The sequence below is a fragment of the Styela clava genome, chromosome 6, assembly GCF_964204865.1.
Source record: "Styela clava chromosome 6, kaStyClav1.hap1.2, whole genome shotgun sequence".
NCBI classification, from domain to species: Eukaryota; Metazoa; Chordata; class Ascidiacea; order Stolidobranchia; family Styelidae; genus Styela; species Styela clava.
Window position 1 is genome coordinate 546,473 of NC_135255.1, and position 22,320 is coordinate 568,792.

General features: G+C 36.0%; 2 protein-coding genes across 3 annotated transcripts; both read right to left on the reverse strand.

The window, feature by feature from the left end:
- Positions 1 to 440: 440 nt before the first annotated feature.
- LOC144424424 (uncharacterized) lies at positions 441 to 1,379 on the reverse strand. The gene has a single exon (XM_078113755.1). It carries the CDS (start codon positions 1,377 to 1,379, stop codon positions 441 to 443), a length of 939 nt encoding a protein of 312 aa, XP_077969881.1.
- Positions 1,380 to 2,376: 997 nt separating this feature from the next.
- LOC120331054 (ketohexokinase-like) lies at positions 2,377 to 17,640 on the reverse strand. 2 transcript variants are annotated; one of them, XM_039398077.2, is made up of 7 exons: positions 17,482 to 17,640; positions 4,950 to 5,093; positions 4,525 to 4,659; positions 4,241 to 4,313; positions 3,513 to 3,665; positions 3,171 to 3,259; positions 2,377 to 2,795 (listed from the first exon to the last, which is right to left on the reverse strand). In XM_039398077.2, exons 1-7 carry the CDS (start codon positions 17,484 to 17,486, stop codon positions 2,528 to 2,530), a joined length of 867 nt encoding a protein of 288 aa, XP_039254011.2. In that variant the 5' UTR covers positions 17,487 to 17,640; the 3' UTR covers positions 2,377 to 2,527. The 2 variants fall into 2 exon arrangements, with proteins under 2 accessions (XP_039254011.2, XP_039254010.2); XM_039398076.2 differs by lacking the exon at positions 17,482 to 17,640 and adding an exon at positions 5,335 to 5,728 and having other exon boundaries at positions 2,378 to 2,795.
- Positions 17,641 to 22,320: the final 4,680 nt, after the last annotated feature.

Below are 22,320 nucleotides of genomic sequence, written 5' to 3' on the forward strand. Positions count from 1 at the left end.
ATAAGTTTGGACAATTCATCAATATTTTTTTGGATAGATCGAATATTAACATGTGCTAAAATAGTTGGATATTTTTCAAATTGAGTGAAAGTGGTTAACGCATTGTTTCGATCATTTAAGAGAACACAGTTTTTAGCATTTCCAAAGTCAAAATCATCATTATTTAGGACATTACATACCGGTAATACTTCCTCATCAGTAAACTTGAGGCTATCAAGAAAAGGCAATGGATTTGAGCATGTACAGCAGTAGTATGCTGCTCCAAACATTTTTTTGGAATGGTTTTCAGAATTATAACATAAACTATGAGTTCTAGAATCACAGATACTACAGAAAATAAAGTTTTCTATGCATGGCTCTTTACACACCGAACAGGAATATAAGGAAGCCATTATATATCATAAAAAATAAAAATAAATAGTAAACTCACTTAGAATTGTTTATTTCAGATTTTCGATGTCGGCTAACTTTCTAATTGGAACTCTCGGGGCATCTTTATTCTTCCGCATGTAAATGTTACCATTAGTGGTCCAGAGTCGTTCGTATTTGTTATCCTTTTTCGACATACGAGCAGTATATAGTAAATTGTTCCTGTAATCGGTTAAGTTTTCATTTATGTAAAGAGATTTCATGCCAGGTATTCCAAAACTTGCTATGCTGGATGTAGAACGCTTTTTGTCAATGAATTCATTTCTCTTATTCCTGTTGGTGAATCTAACGATGATCGGTGGGATTTTAGATTTGTCTCGTCGGAGCAGTCTATGGGATACAGATATGTCCAGTCTCTCCACATTAATATTCAACAGTTTGCCAATTTTAATGATGATTTCATCAGTTTTTTCACCCTCTTTGTATGGAATACCGTGAAATTCAATATTTTCACGTCTTACATATTGTGCTAGATCTTCGAGGTCCTTGTCGAATCTATTTTGGAGGGCAGAAACTAAAGCTTTAAGAGCATTATTGGAGGCTGATAGCTCTTCGACTTTTTTGTGAAGATCATTTAAATGGCTTTTTTGAATTTCAAAGTCTGCACTGATAAAATCCTGACTTGCTTTCACAGCCTGAACATCATGTTGGAGAGTAGAGTTAACAACATGAATACCATTTAAATCTTCGACAAGAGAATCCACTTTGCTCATCATGGCATCACTCTGATGAAACATGGCTTCCAATCGTTCAGTTATTAGCTGGGTATTATTTAAAACGGATTCATCTATCAGGGTTGTCATTTTTTTATCATGTTCATTAATGGAGTCTTCAAGCAGGTCTTTAATGCTTTCTTCAACAATGGCTTTGATCTCGATTTTTAGGTTATTGGTGATCCTTGCTTCCATCAGGTCCAACTTGTGTTTGAGTTCATCAATTTTCTTGTCCATGATTTCAAATAATTGTTTAAGAACTAACCAGTAATTTAGAATAAATATCTGTGAACTTAATCAAATAGCGAATAATGTCAATAAGTCAAAGGCAACATGAATAAAGAATATCAATCAGCACCAACAAAAGGAAGGCCTACCTATAACCGTCGAGGAGGTTTTTTTAGTAAAAATAACATGATCTCTTCCAACGAAATAGATTTTATAATATTTTACAATTGCAATCATCAATCAATTTTATTCGGTCACTCTGATACAAACAAAACACAAAACAACAACAAAGGGACAAACAAAATACAGAGGACCTGGACCTATTTTGAGACAGTCTAGGGCTAGGCGGTCATGTCAATATATCTATAAAGTAGTTGTGTAGTTAAACAAAATTAATACCTGCGTGGAGAGATAATTGTGTCAGAATTTAGTTTATCGATGTCGACGGACTAAATGACACTCGTACTTGACGACAAACAGTCAGAATTTATACCCGTGCCAAAAGTCTATGTGCAGTTAATAAGGAACCCAATTCCACTGTATGATTTAAAACCGGGCGCCTGATTGCTTTTTGTTATGTGCTGTGTTGATATATTTCTTCATAATTACTATGTAATATTAAAAATGTCAATATAAAAATTTGACAGCGAAAATATCTAAATTAGTTGAACTAGTTTGGCTGGTAAATAGCTAAAAACACGTGAATATTCTCTCACGGGGTGGGAACTAGTATGGCTCATAGCTCACAATCTCTCCAGACAAAAAATAAATTAAAAAGTAGTATTCCAACTAATCTTTTAAAACATTTTGGACCATATCAAAAAGGTAAATATATCGGAAATATCGGCCTTAATCTAACCGATACCGATACATGGCCGATACCGAAAAAATGGCCGATATTGCCGATGCCGATACCCGATACATCTCTAGTACACATACTTCAAGAGGTCTTGGGTTTTTGTAATCTGTGCGAGTAAACACCAGAAACCCCTGAAATCAAAGTATTTTGTTGCTGTTCCAGATCTGGCAATTGTGATTTCTATGTGAGAGATACCTCTATGTGAATGGTACCGTATGGAATATCAAAAGCTTCTACGCCTTTCTGCTGAGTTTCTGGCCTAAAATCTTTTTTCACAAACAATAATCGCTAATTGTTTTCAAATGGGAGGTTTGAATCCCTTCATATGATCAAAACCACAATTTGATATTTTCTTTTCCGCTACTCTGCATCCAAATTGAACACTCTTATCCAAGGGATGCCCTTGTGATCTTGCATGGATCACTCCTGCAATAAAAGAATCACCAGCTCCGATTGTGTCAACAACTCTATCGGGTGGAATGGCAGGTACCATAGTAGAAACATCCCCAACTGTATTTATTCCAAATGCTGCACCAGAACTTCCCCATGTACACACAATTTCTGTCCTGAAATAGCAAGAATAATGATTAAGACATGTTGAAGAATGGAGATCAATAGAGTACCGGTATACACTTTCCTCCCCCAATTTTATGTGTAAAAATCTACATTGTTAAAATATCATAAAATACTGGTAGGCTAAAAAAGTGGAATGAGATAGACACAAAGATGTGAAGAATGTAACCAACATCTGCATTTTGAACTACTGTTTAGTATAATCAGCAGGCTTACAACAGCCCTGTTTTTTGAGATCCTATATATATGTATATATTCTATTTATATTCCATATTCCAATATTGGCATGCATAAAAGTGTTGACCGTTCTTAGTAGCACACTCTCACAGTGTATAAATAAGCAAAAAAAAAATACATTCAACACTTACCCGTTTGAAACCATATTCTTTATTCCTTCAACACATTCTATGGCGGTTGTGTAACCCAAGAATTTAGCATAATCAGTACTAACAAAAACCTGTAGAAAAGATGTAGTTTGTTAACTTACCAAGAATTATTAAATTGGGAGAGTCACATAAAATAATTAGCTATTCTCTTCATATCATTCAAAATAACCTTGTACAAATATTTATTATGAGTCTACAGTAGCCTATATCATTATAACTGGTCCAATACAAAATTGCAGGATAGTTTCAGCTCTTGTAACAGTTTGTCTCTTTTCTGATTTAAAATTGGAAGAATGCATCTCTAATGCATTTACACGCACATACCAAATCAGCCAGCTTTGCGATGCTAAACAAATTAGTCACGTGGGGTTTTTCTAATTCAACAGACATACTAATTTTCTCAGTTTCAGATCTGCTTTCATTGTAATCAACAATCATATTCATGGCAGAAATAATGACATCAATGTTGGGTCGACCCTGTGAATGGAATGATCTCACCATTAATATAAGTGAAAAAATATCAAACATTGTTGCACATTTGTATAACATGCAGATTTTCACATTGAGACATGTGAATCCAACAGACGAACAGTAAAAAGTACTACATTTTCATTTAGTATTTGACAGAATAAATGATCCAAAGCGGGCCTAATATTTGTGGTGATAGGTTGAAAAAATTATTTGGCGAGCAACTATGACTCATCTTTATATAAAATTTGAGCATTTGCCTGAACTCGACTGATTTGAAATTTTTTGAAAGAAGCGGTGAAATTTGTAGATAAATCAGAACTTGGTGTGCGGATGCCATCAGTTGTCTGGCTAAATTTTGTTATTTTGAAATAAGAGCAAGAAGCCAGCCCTATGAATTATAAGCAGCTATGATACAAAATTGGATATGCATAAAACCAAGTCTTTGCAATCTAATTTCCCCAGGCTCATATTCATGATTTTATCCTTGTTTCATGATTATTGAAGAAAGCCTAAATTTTGCTGGAAACTAGATACATGAAATGTCCCAACCATATAAATATGAGAATGAAAGCAATACAAACCTCAAAGTGAAACCATGCATGATCTCCCAGATCCAAATTTTGGAAAGCTTCAACATTTAATTCTGGAAGATCTCTGTAAAATTATATAATGTTAAAACATAAAACCAATGTTACTCTGCCAAACATAAAGATAACAAACGGATCAGACACATTCTAATGAAAAATTTGAAAAAATTGTGTGCCTCATGTAAAGTAATATTGTATGATGTTTTCTAGAAGATTTGTTCTTGGAAAATACAAATACATTGGGCATCAATTATTGCAAAAAGTACAGAAGTATGTACCCTCTAAAATGCATTATTGTCCTTGAACCATTTTGTTTATTCACAATAACAGAAGAAGTTGGAAAATCTACGCAATCCCAGTGATGAACATCACTAATATCAACACCATATTTTTCCAACCCCTGCAAAGCAAATCTGAAAAACAAAAATTCTGATTTCAATAATTTCAACAGTTGTTAATTGACTTATAAGAATATACATTTTCAATATTGTGTACGAAAAATTCACGCCATTTTATGACTGTGAACAAATCCCAAAACTTTCTACACATAAAAAAGGCACTGCCTCGCATACATAATTTTAAATCAAAGTTGCCATATATAGAAATATTTATATCTAAAACCTCTCTTGACCTTTTACAAAATGATAAATACAAAAATGAACGAATGTAACATGCAATAGAAAAGTAGAAGTGGAGCATTTACCTAGAGGCATCAAGACCCCAAGGCAAATCATCACTATTCATAGTTGGTGCACTTCCAATAAATTTTGTTTTGGACCCAAGAATGGAAAGTACAGTACAAGTATTGGCTGCATTACCTCCTCTTTGCCAATAGAGCGACAGTGATCTGTTCAACAAGAAGGTTAAAAAATTTATTACAGGCCAATGCGCATATGAACAGAGATAAAAATTAATTGAAAGATGGAAATGAAAATTCAAGGATAGGATTTACATATTTATCCCGGAGGAGAGGAAAGTTGATAAGCTGGCTCAAGCAAATGACGAATGTCTCGTCCTGTTATCAGTCCAGTCCAGGTCAGGTATGGGATTAGGAATTTTGAGAACCCACAAATCATAAATTTTCAGACCTCTGATCACTATCTTCTGAAGGAAATTTCGAACAAGTATTCACTATATCGACACACACGAGGCCAACACATGCGACAAATCCCGTCAAACTCGTCTTAGAATCTTCCATGGTCAACATAAAAAAAACACTAAATAATAGGAAATCACCAACTTCATTTCAAAATATAACCCTCAATTTCCCTCAGCACCTGTCATAACAGGAGGAAAACAGTATTTAACAAGGCTTACGTCATTTGGGGATGGCGAACCTTTTTTATTGGATGGGTCAGAAATTATAGGGGCAAGTTCACTAATTGCTGTTTCCTTTTAAAATAAAATGGCAGGTACCAGATAATCAGAACGAGCGATTAAGCGAAGGACCAGTGCCAAGGGAGCTGATTAGAATCGAGAAACACAATTGATAGAAATAGATATAATTCGGACCTTGAGTTGGCTCTTTTGTTTTCTTCCGATACAGTGATAGGATAGGATTTACATATTTATCCCGAGGGAGAGGAAAGCCAATAAGACAGCTTATCCATATGGCAAACCACGGCCTCTCGTCCGGTTACCATTCCATGCCGGGTATGGGATTAGTTAGTTACTTGTTTTTCGGAAGCATGGACTTGATGGTGGAGGAAGTCGTAACTGACCAGCGGTTACGTGAACCACCCTACGACAGCGAAGAGTCCAGCAATCCTCCATACCCATCCCCCATGGGATTTTAACCTGCGAACCCATGCAGAGTAATTAAATTACAGGTGCGGTGGCAAGCGTATTCCTAACGCTTAGCACGATGAGCCACACCGCCGCGCCATGATCCTACCATGTCTCAGTGATTGTGTGTGTGTGTGCTTGCTTTAAATAATTTGCTACTTTTGGGTGAGCGAACACATACCGGTACTACATCTATTAACAACACCTTTCAATCTAAATTTAGAAGAGGATAGGGGGAGACGAAAGTCGTAAGACGGCTTAATCATATGGCGGGTATTGGATTAGGATAGGATTTACATATTTCAGTACCGGTATTTATCCCCGGGGATTAGTTAGTCAGTTATTTGTTTTCAGATAGACTACATGGACTTGATGATGGAAAAATCCGTAACCGACCAGCGGTAATCAGAGGAGCGGTTCGAGAGTATTCCTAACTGACTGACTGACTTCTGCCAGACTGCCGTCTGGGTCGGACGTGTTTTTGTTGCTCTGTTAGATGAAAGATCGATCAATGCTGTTGGACTGAGAATGCTACGCGCTGTGTGTTTCGGTATTTACTATTAGATTTGTATCTCGTGATATCAACATAATCAAGGCCCATCCACCGGAATTAAAGAAGTTCATGGATAAAAGATTGGATTTAAAGTTTGTGTTTGGCAGTCGTCGGGTGCGGTCGCATTTTTGAACAGCGCAGAAAGATTAGATTGACAACAATGAACCAGCACTTAAGGAATATCAACAAGTAAAGGCCGAAATATGAAATTGCATGGCAGCATAAAGGCAACATACGGACATCATAACAGAATCGAAAGATGACCACAACAGGGATTGATTCAGATATTTTATTTTGTGACAAAGAGTATGATATACTGCTATTTCTAGACATTCCGCTTGAATACTGAGTATTCAACTATATATGTGTAAATAGTTTGCAGTGTAACTTACAGTGTAACATTTTTAAACATTCATTTAGTGGCATATTTTTGATTTGTTCTCTCTGTGTGTATACCGGTACTGTTTTAACAATGTTGGCCACGTCAATGTATCAATTAGGCTACAGACCTGCTCACGTGTGATTAGTGTTTTTCCTAATAATTGCTTTTATGAGTGTCCGCACATCGAATTTGCCGCCATGGTTTTGCGTTTGTTTGTATATTAAACCACTTATCACCTTTTCCGCAATGCCCAATCAAGCAATCAGTGTAGTTTTTCATGGCTTGGTTTTTCTTAAAGCTTTCATGGCTTCATGAGTATGACTATCGTCGCAAATTTATTACATTCCACTCCCCACATTATCTTTGCATGAGGTTGTAGGTATTGGTCATCATCAACGTAATTATTGAAAGAGAGTACAACAGCCCGAAAGTTATTACTATCGTGTATTTTGTTTTTTAAGAAAGCCCAAGCCTCATTTAATTGGGCTTGTGTTTTTGTGTGCGTGCTGGTGGGCAGGCACATGAGATACTTCATGTTTTAAACTTTTTTGTAGGTTTTGCTTGCCCTCCAGAATTCTCCATTTTTAATTTAGGTTTGTTATGGAGTTTTCGAAATAAACTATCTAAACTATCTATCTATCTATCTAACGCTGTACCTAACTCTTACCACGATGCGCTACACCGCCACGTCAATCTACAATCTGTACCGTACCGGTAAGGCTTTGTTTGCTCTCCCGATTCTATAATCAGGTTGTAAACATAATTAGACTATATTTATTTAAGGAAAAGAAGATTTTGGGTCACAAATACTCAATCAATACCGGTACCGGTACAGCTTACATAAGTATAAGTTTATTTCGACTCCATAATCAGCAAAACAATAAAATGAATGCTAAAAATAAAAACTGATTATGAAATCAGGAGAGCGAACAAAACCTTAGATAAGGTTTAAAACGTACAGAATGTATATAAGATGGAAGGTTTTGCCAAGAAGATGTGGTACGTGTTCACTCACCTAAAATAATTGAAATATTTCACACACGCTCACACGCACCCACACACACAACCATATACAAGTTATTAAGTAAAGGGAACATGAAAAATTACATACTGGTAGTTAATAAAAAATAAATAAATAAAAATTACTTGCCACACCATATTAATAAATTTATCATAGTGCCACTGCCAAATTGATCAATTTTATAAATGGGAGTGAACAGTAAAGATAAACTTTTATAAAAAAATATATTGTCAAGCTGATTATAGATGGAGTCAAATGCCAAAATGCCCAACCAAAGTTGCCAGAATTGGGTGCATGAAGAGGTGGGCTAGACCACTTCATTGCCCAAACTAGAGCCTATTATTGCCAAATTGTAGTCCAGATTGCAATAGGTATTTAAATCTATCACTAACTTTATAAGTATGAGTAATTATAATTAATTAAGGTAGAAAGACAGGGTATAGGAATATGTTGGTTGCTAAGGTTATAAGGTTTTTTTTTTCATACTTAGATATTGACTTCTGCAAGGATAAAGGAATTAGTATTGTTATTTCACAGGATCATTTCTTCATTTAATTATTGTGGCGTAATAGATTCAAGTTTATCGTGGATGAGACATCAGCCTGCGAATTTTGTTGTTGTAGACACCATTTATATTCAATAAACTAGCCATTGTATTGATCATCACAGAACGACCTGAAAAACAGAAAACAAATCTGCGAGTAGGATATTCAAGGGTTACATATTTGGAAACAGCACTACCCTACACTTTTGTTTAGAATTAATTATTATTTCGAGTAGATATTGATTATTAGTTATCTATCTATAAAACGCTAGTTCAAAGACCAGAGTTGAAATATGGTTGGGACACAAGGTGAATTCCTCGCAAACCATGCAGTCACTCTCAAACCACACTGACCATTCGTATGTTGGCCTTCACATCAACTTCACAGCAGAACCTCAACCTAGGATAAAATTTTGTATACACACAAAACAAATCATAGAATACCACAACAAATTAAAATGAAGGGGAGAATCCAATATATCTCCACTGGTCGCCTAATTACAATAATAGGTACAGGAGCTAAACTATACGGTCTACAACCCTCATAAGGTATCACACCACCCATATAGAAACAAAGACCATGCATGTGTAATGTCAAAAATGCAGATGTCAGAGTGTAAACAGCCATATAAAAAATAAATAAATAAAATAATTTGCTGTGCATGCTACAGAACCCGACACACCAACAATAGATGTAGAACAGGTGGAGAGAGATTAACTGCCGGCTCAACAACAATCAGCAGCTGCAGGAGCAATAGCAATATTGTAGCTGTTTAATATTTTCATGAAAATAAGTATGTGCAAGTGAAGAGTGTCCCAACTTTCTATCATGGTCATTCATGAAGGTTCAATATTTTTTGTGTCCGAGCTATCAAAACGTTGTAGCTAATTTCATACGAAAGAGTATATATATCAGTGTGGTTATGGGAAAATAACTTTTAATATTTGGATACCAAGTACGACTTAACTTGTTTCTGAAATGATTTTTTGGATTTTAATGACTTCAAATTCAAGGGGAGAGAGTTCCATAGCTTAGGTCCAATATAGCATAGGGCATGCTGGCTCACAGATTTACTCATAAACGGTATAAATAAATTGGAATTACTTCTTCGATTGGAGGTGGTTTTGGTTAGTATGTCGTCAAAGCAGTTTGACAATGAGTTGTCATGAAAATCATAAACTAATGATAATACTTCAAATTTCATTATGTCTTCAACCTTGAGTATATTTAGCGATTTATAGAAATGATTTACGCTTTCACGTTTACTTTTCCTAAAGACAATTCTTAAAAAATTATTACAAATGCTTTGCAATTTCGAGACAAGTGTTTTATTACCATGGAGCCAGACTGAGCTACAATATCGGATATGACTTAGTAGTAGAGATTGAAACATTGCTAGTAAAGCTGATTGATTAACGCACTGGGATACTTTAGCAGCAACTGCCAAGTTCCTTTTTGTTTTACCAATAACATGCAACATTTGTGATTTCCATGATAGATTTTCATCAAAGATAACTCCTAGAAATTTTATTTCTTTCACTCTTTCAATTTCATTGTCATTGAGCAGTAGTGGTTTTGAACAACTCACACTTTTAGGTAGGTAACATTGCTGGTACATAATGCCTCGTAGATAGGTTTGTTTAAATTTAGGAATTCAGCTCATAGCCCACTAATTAATATTATCTTCTATGCAGGAGGTTGCAGGGCTGAATTCAACCTGCAGCCTTACCGATCACCTGGCCATGCTCATTTAGTTTGGCTCGAGCAAGTCTTCTTGAAAGACTTGTGTGAATGGAAACTACCTATATGTTTTGCCTTCCTCCGATTTTAGAAGACAAATTTATTCTGAGGGATTTCGCATATAATTCTCATTGGTTGTTGGCTGTTTATAATTCCTATTAATTGTGGATTCTGATTATAACAGAGTTAAAAAAAAATTACGTAATTTACTGGCACCTCTTTCTTGTCAATACTCCAAGCTGAGGTAATAAACAAGACAATACATTTATGTCATCTGGAAGCAAAATATGCACACTAATTAATAGTTTGACAACTTGAGATAACACATCATCAGAATATACAAGTTAAAGATATGTATGACCATCACATGGTATTTAAAATTAAAAAATAATTAATAGCGGCTGTGGAGTATGAAAAGTTCAAGACAAAGAAAAGAACATAAGTTTATAGCTCATGAACTCTCAATTTTGCCTCCATTGTTTTGTGAAGGCCAATATATTTCGAGTGGCTGAATTAGTTTACCTTTATGATAACAACGATTTTGTATTTAATATAGCAAGATTTTTTTCAATTTGATTGAAGTGATATTATTTCCCAAAGCAATGCTTGAATCGTCTAGAATAGATCAGTGGTGCCAAACTCATGGGTTTTCGAGAGCCGCATTGCATTTTGGAAATTGTAAAAAGGGCCGCAAACAGTTTTTGATAATGTATACTTGAAAGATATTTTTAAGATAGTTTTAGTTTGTGACATATGTTGTGATGCAACTAAACAGTTGGATTAAGTTTCATTATTTTCTTTAATTTCAAATGCAATTACATATTAATATTTGCATTCCACTATTATTGCAAGTTACTGTATTTATTACAAAAAATCATAAAATTCTATGTACATCCATCAAAATCATTTTTGAACAAACTTTGGATAAGGAAAGAATAATACATACACTAAAAATGACTTATTTTAAATATATGGACCTAAAATTAACAAAAATACTACAGTATAAACTCAATGTTTTTTTTTAATTTCTTTTGTCCTGACGTTTGGTATCTTTTTTGTGTCACCAGCATACTAAGGCCAGGCTGAAATGATTTTGTAGTACCAACTCTAACTAACGAGGTCACATGATCATGGGCTAATCTGGATCTTTGCGAAAATTAATTTCAGTAATGCAAAAAAGTGATTTTTATAATTTCATGTATAGATACAAAAAGAACACATGACAGATTTTTTCGACAAGACATTTCGCACCACATTGCGTGGCATAGGATTGCTTGAATTATTATTGATATTGATTTTTAGTAACTAAGTCGTTGTATAATTTTATTTTAATATACAAACACATGAAAATTTTCTGTTCAAAGTTGCTCTTCGAATTTGTGATATTGACTGCTGAGCTTATTGTGCTTTTTCATTGTATTGATGGAAATATGACAAATTAAACAATGTGCTTCAGAATTTTGTGAAATGCAGAAATATTGCAACTCTCATTTTCTTTGAAAATGCCACCTTCTTTATGTACTTTGCGTTTAATTTAATCACTCAAGTGTTTTATTCAAGTATTCTTTTGCTAGCTTAATGAGTATTCTTAATTGGGTAAAAATGTGGACAAAAAAAAATTAATTTTCCAAAACTACTTTCAGTAAATTGTTTTCTGTGTGGATAATCAATTTTGAAAAATCTATTACATTTAGATAGAAAAAAACTTCCAAAATACTATTACAATTATTGCTAAGCGTTCGAGGGCCGCACTGGAAGTTCTCTGGGGCCGCGAGTTTGACATCCCTGGTCTAGATTGAAGTTGTCCAAAATATATATAACAGTATTTTATCATGAATCATGATTATACCCTTTCCTGAATTTCTTCTATAGTACTACCAAAAGTTGATGAACCAAATATAACACAGGTGTAGTGAGTTAGCCGTAATCCTCATTTTTCAAAGCTGTTTTAAGTATGTCTGGTGTGTTTTGTGCCTTTTTACAAATAGGACCGCTTATGCAATCTCACGCTTTAGAATTTTTTGATATTTTCCTTAAGCCCTGCAGGATGTGGGTGCCATACACAACTCTACCGGAGGGTCAAATGTCTTTGCATGCCTCCCATAGGTTGTTCTTCTATTGCAAACATTTATGGAGTACTCTAAATATATTTCTTGGAATCACACGGTCACTGATATGTAGCCAGACTTCTGATATCTCCCCTTCTGCTGTAGTTGTCCTGTGAATAAGTAATAGGAAATTGAGCTTAGACGATTAGTTGAAACTTTTGCTTTATGTCGCCTTAATTTCTTGATTGATATACATACTATTTTTGCTATTGCGTCTGGTGCTGCAGGAGTCTCACAATGCTTAGACAGGTTTGTCCACATTCACATCTGAAGAAGGAGAGGAGATTTATTAATTTTCGTCAAGAATAAATGAAGCAGTCTATATGATTTAGAATGGAAAAGCTAATAAATCCAATATCTCATGTTTAATGTAAAAAATGTTTTACTGAATTTGGTATATAAACCAACTAATAAAGGAATTTAGTCAGAAAATTACAAGCATTCGTGACTCCATATACTTGAGAGATCAGACTATACAATATAGACCGGTATGAGTGAAATGTTAGGTGAACTTGTTAACTCTTTGATTCAATCCTCACTGATTAAAAAAAATCTAAATGGAGGTGCATGAACTATTTGAAACCCTAAGGGGTAAGTAAATATGCAATTTTGGCAAATGGGCAACTACGTACCGTACTGAATTAATAACTTCGTAGTATTTGACAAAAGCTGGCTTTCCCACATTTACTTAACAGTGCGATGCCCGGGTGTGATATACAACAATAGTATTTACCTTGCCTTTTTCCGATTTCTTTTTACCTCAACTTTCCAAAATATCATTAAAATCGACAACAACTGTCAAAGCCGGCACGAACACCATTCGTGCTATGCTTGAAAGCAGCACACATCCGCTCGTTTTCGTCTCGTCAAGTATGTGCATTGGAGCGTGCTATCGGATACGATCTTCGGCCAAAAATGCCGTAGTTGCGCATCATGTTGTTTAATGTCATTGGTGGGGACAACACTAAAAGGCTGAAGGAAGAAACGGATGAAGTGGAGGAAAAACGGAAGTTCTTCCGACGAATAATGAGGTGGTTGAAGTCACTAAAAAGATGAACACTAAAAGGAAGAAGTAGGTGAAATTTCTTCCGACGAATAATGAGGTGGTTGAAGTCACTAAAAAGATGAACACTAAAAGGAAGAAGTGGATGAAATTTCTTCCGACGAATAATGAGGTGGTTGAAGTCACTAAAAAGATGAACACTAAAAGGAAGAAGTAGGTGAAATTTCTTCCGACGAATAATGAGGTGGGTGAAGTCACTAAAAACTGAACACTAAAAGGAAGAAATTTCTTCCGACGAATAATGAGGTGGCGTAGGTCACTGAAAAGCTGAACACTAACAGAAAGAAGTGGATGGAATTCCTTCCGACGGATGGTGAGGTGGCTGAGGTCACTAAAAAGCTAAACACTATAAGGAAGAAGTACGTTAGGGCTAGATGATATTTTGTCCTATCGATTTTGAGGCGGTTGAAATCACTAAAATACCGAACATTAAAAGAGTTAAATAGCCAAAACATATCCCGACGGAAGTGAGATTGGATGAAGACCCTGAAAGCGGACTGATGAGTAGGCATGCCACTTTTAGATTTATGAATTGAATCGATTCAAATCGCATTTTTTTTCGAATCTGATTTACGCGATTCGAAAGAAAGAGAGCCGTTTAGCGAAGAAAAACAAACACTCCAAATAACACCAATTGCCAGACGGGATTGTAAATAAATTTTTCGTTATTTACTTTTATTAATCTGCCTTCATTCATTTTCATGTTCAGCGCAACACACCCTGATCATCACTCGAGATGTTGACGTGCTGTGTGGGTAATTAATTTCCTTCAATCTGTCAGTTGAGTATTCCACTGAATGATCTAAGTTTCTATCACACGCAAATTTAAATGGATCGTATACCCGAAAGTTCGTTGCAATTTTGTTAAAAATATGCAACAGCACATCTTCTCTGCGACTAAGTTATGATACGCCTTGACATGAATTGATAAACGATCAGATACCGACTTCTAGAAAACATTTAATTTTGATTGAAATTCAATTTAAACTCCGTTGAAATTGAAATATTGGTACTACTCTGAAGTACGCGCACCAAGATGTCGCACAACCTGATCCCTAACATCGTACACCAGTGATTTTCAACCTTTTTTGTATCGCGGAACACTTTTTGGACACGTAGTGGACGGAACGATCGTTTCAATATTATGTTGTTGTTGTTCTTGTTCTTTGACACGTTTTTAAAAAGTCGCTTTTCTCTTCGAATACTGGACCAATTGCTTTGAAATTTTCAGTGGTTAAAGATTAATTTTTTTGCTAGAGGGCTATTACTTTTATTTATTTCAAAATTTTATGAAATTTGATATTTCGTCTAAAATTTTGCTGTATTATTTTTTATCCATGGGAACACGGATTTTAGTCAGTGTCATGACTGGCTGTACGTTTTGATTCTGCAAAATTCTTGCTACTGGAAATTCAGAACTTTTTTGAGGGTACCGGTAGCGTCAAAGGTACCGGTAAGGACTGATTCGCTCTGGTCTAACGTGTCCATATATTTGTGCGTAGCTCTCTTGTTTATTCCAAAATTGTGACGGAACAACAAATGAGATTTTCTGGAAATAAACTACATTATGCAATTAACTGACATCGATCATTTCGGAATAAAATAAATTAACGAAATTAATAATAGCTTGTCAACTTCAGCTGGAAAAGACGTTACACATATTCCGATTCGGAGCTAGGAACAGAAATGGTATTTTGATGTAATAAATGGGCCTGTTTCGAAAAGTTTCAATATTTTATTCTGGCTGGAATTTAATTGAGAGAGACAAACACGCAGCTCTTTCTCGATGACTCTCAATTTTTCGTGTTTTTTATACTCTTATGGCGGCCAAGAAAAGGGTGGGCAAAATAGAATATTTTTTTCGAATCAAATAATTCGAATATTCTTAACAAATACCGAATAGTCCAATACCGAATATTTTTTATACGCAGCAGGTCCAGAACGTCGCCGCCATGGATCGCCGTTGTATTTTGTAAATACAAAAATAGGAATCAAAAATTAATAATAATCGCGCAGTTGACCACACATCTATGTACATAGATTGCCGTGGTATTGTGCCCGAATATAATTAGTTTTTGATTCCGTTTTTCATTCCTTGAACTTAATATCTGTTTTTATAAATTTTGCAAGCAGTTCACGCACGAAGACTTTGAATAATGATGTATTAGTCAAATCGAAGACCTGTTAGACCACTGGTTTTCAACCAATGGGCCATGGGCCACTGGTAAGCCTCAGAGGCATTTTGAGGTGGGCCACAAACATATTATAAATTACAAGGTTTGTTGATTGGAAAAATTGATTTGATAACAAAATCAGTTTCAAGCGTCATGAAAAACAAGATATCTATTTGCAAAACATGCCTCGCCGTAACCCACCCATTGTGGCGCAACATACCCATTATACGGCAGGAACAGCTAGATATGAATATATATATAGTAATTTGTTTGCACATTACATCAAAATTAAAAAGAATATAACGAGAATGTCATGGCCTTCAATATTCGCCAGATTCGAACTGAGCATAACATATAAAAAATGAACAAAAAACGAATCCACGAGGACATTGTCTCATAAATACGAAGCGAACAAACATTAAATTACCCAATTCCTAATATATTGAATTTTCAAGTATTCCTCACTATCCGTCGGAATAAATTTCATCCACTTCTTCCTTCTAGTGTTCAGCTTTTTAGTGACTTCGACCACCCCTATTATTCGTCGGAAAAAATTTCATCACCTTCTTCCTTTTAGTGTTCAGCTTTTTAGTGACTTCAACTACCTCATTATTCGTCGGAAAAAATTTCATCCACTTCTTCCTTTTAGTGTTCAGCTTTTTAGTAACTTCAACCACCTCATTATTCGCCGGAAGAAATTTCATCCACTTCTTCCTTCTAGTGTTCAGCTTTTTAGTGACTTCAACTACCTCATTATTCGTCGGAAAAAATTTCATCCACTTCTTCCTTTTAGTGTTCAGCTTTTTAGTGACTTCAACCACCTCATTATTCGCCGGAAGAAATTTCATCCACTTCTTTCTTTTAGTGTTCAGCGTTTTAGTGACTTCAACCACCTCATTATTCGCCGGAAGAAATTTCATCCACTTCTTCCTTTTAGTGTTCAGCTTTTTAGTGACTCTAACCACCTCATTATTCGCCGGAAGAAATTTCATCCACTTCTTCCTTTTAGTGTTCAGCTTTTTTGTGACTTCAACCACCTCATTATTCGCCGGAAGAAATTTTCATCCACTTCTTCCTTTTAGTGTTCAGCTTTTTAGTGACTTCAACCACCTCATTATTCGTCGGAAGAAATTTCATCCACTTCTTACTTTTAGTGTTCAGCTTTTTAGTGACTTCAACCACCCCATTATTCGTCGGAAAAAATTCCATCAGCTTTTTAGTGACTTCAACCACCTCATTATTCGTCGGAAAAAATTTCATCCACCTCTTCCTTTTAGTGTTCAGCCTTTTAGTGTTTTTTAATTTTTCGCCTTTGGGAACACTTCAACTTCCGTTTTCCCTCCACTTCATCCGTTTCCTCCTTCAGCCTTTTAGTGTTGTCCCGTAAGTGGACATAACGAACGTTTTGCATTTTATGCTGGCACTCTTCTTTATCTTATTTGAATTCTTATTGGTGTCGTTATGAAAAAAACACTTTTCTCATTGATTTCTGGACCATTGGCTTTGAAATTTTCAGGGGTTAAAGATGGAATTTTTCCCTAGAAGGCTATTACTTTTATTTATTTCGATGAGCTGCATAGGATTTTTTTTTTAGTGTTATGACGTCATCCGGATTTGCCACTAGGTGGCGCTACGTGTTTATATATTTCAAAGCCCTCTTGTTTTGTAATAACTGTTCTCTCGCTATGAATGCGACTGCATTCTCGCTGTAGCCCAGTGGTTCGAAAAATTCCATGACGGACCCCTTGCAATTTTATTAATGATTCCCGGCCTTATGCACCAAAACAATACAGTACCATAAAAGATCACAAGTAACAAAAAAAATGTGCCGTATAGTGAGAAGAATATAAAGCGCAATACTCACGACATCCAATCTGTTTCGATATTTGGTAAACGTGCGAAAGGGCACCGCCAGCTACAGCTCTGCAGTTAATAAACCTGTGGCGGCATGAATTGAACCGTAAATGTATGATTGAACCTTCACTGGAATATCACAGGCCCATAGCTCTGTGTCATCACAATGGGGCAGTGTGATCAAAACAGAAAAAAGGTGAAGACTCGGTGTCTCCGGCGGGGATTGCAAAGCAGCAAAAGGCAACAAATGTGTATTTGCAAATTAAAGCACTTAAGTTTTGTATTGTCAATCTATTTGTCGTATTGCAGATTTGTTTCGCGGACCCTCCGAAAGTGCTTCACGGACCCCAAATAGTCCGCGGACCCTAGTTTGGAACCACTGCTCTAGCCGATATCCGTTTTTGGCAGCTACAGAGGCGTAGCTTAGGGGGGGGGGGGGGGGGGTTGGGGGGCAATGGGGTACATATGCCCCCGAGCGCCAAAATAGGGCTTGCAAAAATTTCACAACAAGGGTAAAAAACCGGTCACAGACAAGATTGCACCGGCGGCAGACATCTAATCTTAGTACATGGCCAACTGCACACTTGGTCAGACCCCTTACGTCGACCGGCGACGTCATCAGGCACATAGCTCGCGCACGGTCAGATTTCCATCGCAATTACATGACCAAAAAAGCTGACGGGGAAACAAAGCAAAAATTGATTTGGTAACGTTAGGTAACAAAATGCATGGGGTTAGTTACGTGGTTCTGTATCGATATCGATACAGTTTCTGTATCTATCAATTCCGTATCGATAAGTTTTTGCCTGTGCACTGCGATGTAAGTTGATATTAGTTCTGTGCTGGAGACGAAAGGCAACGGAATCTGGTTGAATGAAGTTAAACAGCGAAGTGCTGGTAATACATGTTTTGAGTAATACGTGGTTTTGTATTTCGCGGTAAGCTGCTAAACGTTTTCAGGTATCCCACGACGCAGACCTAAGTTTTGGTGGCAAAGGATTGTTCAGTTCTCGTCACAGTGATGTTCTAAGTCAAGGGTCGGCAAACTTTTGTCGTTCGTGAACCAAACTTGTACCATGTTTCCCACTTGTACCACGTGTTCCATTTGTCCTACGTGTCACGGAGAAGTGGGACACGTGTTACACGAGGGGTATAGGTGGGACACGTAGTACAAGTGGGACAGTAGATCCATCAATCAAAAGACTTCTTGTTTAATTTATTTTATTCTTACAGGTATAGCTATGATAGCAGCAGGGATTAGAACCTGGATTGGTGGAATTAGGTTGGATTGGTGGAACATTGCCGTTTTCTTTTGTAGTACAGTATCTAAAATTAGGAAGAAAATCATATTTCAAACAACATGAGTGTAAAAACACCATTAAATACTGACTAATACTTCTCATATACCGGTATAATGCATTTTATCTGATGTACTACAGTCCTGCAGTGTTTGCATGTTAGACGATATCTACACTGAATTTCGACATATCACAAGAATCGTCATTAAATTAATCATAAACCTTTCATACAAGCAAGAAAATATCGTTGTTGGTGACATATTATTCTAGGTTCAGTTACCGTACCGTACCTATTTAACAACGTTTTATGAGCTAGTGCTCAATTAAAATTGCTATTTATGGTAAGGATATGTGTTTAATAGCTTACTTATACTTTTTAACACCTACCTAGAATAACCCAACTGATAATAACTGAAAAAGACCATGGAAAGGCTACTCAGATTCAACTCAACGCAAAAGCCAGCAGTAGTACATCTGATATTCATTCGACCACGGGGATCCACCTACAGCTGACCAACTATAATTGTTACGTCATGCAGAAGTCTGCGTTCATTGGCCCAAGATATCGGAAAAGAGATAGTGATTTATTTCCGATACAAGTACATAATACGGTAGGCATAAGCAAACAACAATAAGCATAAAAATATATACGGCAGGGGACGGGCAAGACTTCCAAGGTCGACCGACCCCTAAGGAAAGATTCTACCAGGACAGGACACTCTAAAGCAGGCATCATAATTGCAGTAGGGGAAAAAAGAAGAGAATATAGGACAGATGGTACACATATTTATTGTGGTAAAAGCGTCTTTTCCGTGAAACTTATGGAAATATGAACAAGTCAGCATTTGTTACTAAATTTCTGAGGAACCTTTTAAAACTATTTTTAGTTAGTTCCCTTATGTGCGCTACGAAACTGGAAGATAAACGACCTCCCGCATGTCACCATAATCATCTCTTTCCTGAGAATAAATTTTCGTTTAATCACGTGACAGAGTTTCTTTGGTGCGTGTTGTGTGTGCCTTTTTCCTCCATAGTCAGTTACAGTTAGGACATGCCCTTCTTTGTCGGTCTTTCCGTTTCTCTGCTGGCTGTGTTACCCGCCGTTAACTGGCTCGCTGCGGGATAAGTACGGTGGGTTTACAACTTAAGTATAAGTATAAGTTTATTTCGACTCCATAATCAGCAAAACAATAAAATGAATGCTAAAAATAAATAAATAAAAACTGATTATGAAATCAGGAGAGCGAACAAAACCTTAGATAAGGTTTAAAACGTACAGAATGTATATAAGATGGAAGGTTTTGCCAAGAAGATGTGGTACGTGTTCACTCACCTAAAATAATTGAAATATTTCACACACGCTCACACGCACCCACACACACAACCATATAGAAGTTATTAAGTAAAGGGAACATGAAAAATTACAAACTGGTAGTTAATAAAAATTAAATAAATAAAAATTACTTGCCACACCATATTAATAAATTTATCATGATTGCCACTGCCAAATTGATCAATTTTATAAATGGGAGTGAACAGTAAAGATAAACTTTTATAAAAAAATATATTGTCAAGCTGATTATAGATGGAGTCAAATGCCAAAATGCCCAACCAAAGTTGCCAGAATTGGGTGCATGAAGAGGTGGGCTAGACCACTTCATTGCCCAAACTAGAGCCTATTATTGCCAAATTGTAGTCCAGATTGCAATAAGTATTTAAATCTATCAGTAACTTTATAAGTATGAGTAATTATAATTAATTAAGGTAGAAAGACAGGGTATAGGAATATGTTGGTTGCTAAGGTTATAAGGTTTTTTTTTTCATTCTTAGATATTGACTTCTGCAAGGATAAAGGAATTAGGAATAAAGGAATTAGTATTGTTATTTCACAGGATCATTTCTTCATTTAATTATTATGGCGTAATAGGTTCAAGTTTATCGTGGATGAGACATCAGCCTGCGAATTTTGTTGTTGTAGACACCATTTATATTCAATAAACTAGCCATTGTATTGATCATCACAGAACGACCTGAAAAACAGAAAACAAATCTGCGAGTAGGATATTCAAGGGTTACATATTTGGAAACAGCACTACCCTACACTTTTGTTTAGAATTAATTATTATTTCGAGTAGATATTGATTATTAGTTATCTATCTATAAAACGCTAGTTCAAAGACCAGAGTTGAAATATGGTTGGGACACAGGGTGAATTCCTCGCAAACCATGCAGAAACTCTCAAACCACACTGACCATTCGTATGTTGGCCTTCACATCAACTTCACAGCAGAGCCTCAACCTAGGATAAAATTTTGTATACACACAAAACAAATCATAGAATACCACAACAAATTAAAATGAAGGGGAGAATCCAATATATCTCCACTGGTCGCCTAATTACAATAATAGGTACAGGAGCTAAACTATACGGTCTACAACCCTCATAAGGTATCACACCACCCATATAGAAACAAAGATCATGCATGTGTAATGTCAAAAATCCAACGTTAAGCAAAAAGGGAACATGCGCATGCAGATGTCAGAGTGTAAACAGCCATTTGAAAAATAAATAAATAAAATAATTTGCTGTGCATGCTACAACTTGAATATATTTTCAGTGATTAATGCCTTCCTGAACATTGCCCATTTTGTATATCTTATTTTCTAAAACATTCTGACGTTACGGTACCGGTATCCGACGTACGGTACCGTACCGGTATTGGTGATTGAAGAATCAAAGATAAGCTGTACCGGTAACGACGAATTAAAGAAGGTAGGTATGACTGTGTGATGGTACCGTACAGACATCAAGTCAATTCGTAAAAGTCTTTTGAACAGACTGACAGACCCAGTTCTGAACCACTTATTGTTTCCAGAATTGGGAAAAAGTAAACGCAGTACCGGTACCACTGCTCAAATATTGTCAAACAAATATGTTCCATCCAATTGAAAGGGTCCAGCTGCACAATAACACAAATGTATTTTTGTAACATTTCATCCGACCAGAGTCAGACTTCCTCAGACAAGCAGTTTACAACAATTTGTACAGTTTGTTGTAAACTGCTTGACTGAGTAAGTCCTACGGTACTCCTGTACTCTGGTCGGACAAACGTTACAGAAATACATTTATGTTAGTGTGCAGCTGGACTCTTTTATTCTGTAATTGGATAGAATAGTCATGTTCATTCCAGCTACAGTATCCTTGCAGTATAAGCATACGGATCCACTAGCATAAAGGCATAGAGAAAAAATAGGAAGTTAGTCCTGCGGCACCCAACTCAAATTTAAACAAAAATGTGATGTGAAATTTTTATGATTTTAAGAAATCTGTCTGATATGAAATGAAATGCCGTGAAGGCTACATTTTAGACTTCCAGAATGTTGAGTTACCGTATCTGTTCTTGCTTTCTTGAATTATCCGAGCTGTCACTGAATCGTGCACCAGTGTTCTGGTGTTAGTTCACATATTTATCTTCCTGTTTATTATGTACGGTAAACCAAGTCGGTAGTTCTATTGTAAGCTTACTCAGTACTATGCTGTTCAGAATATC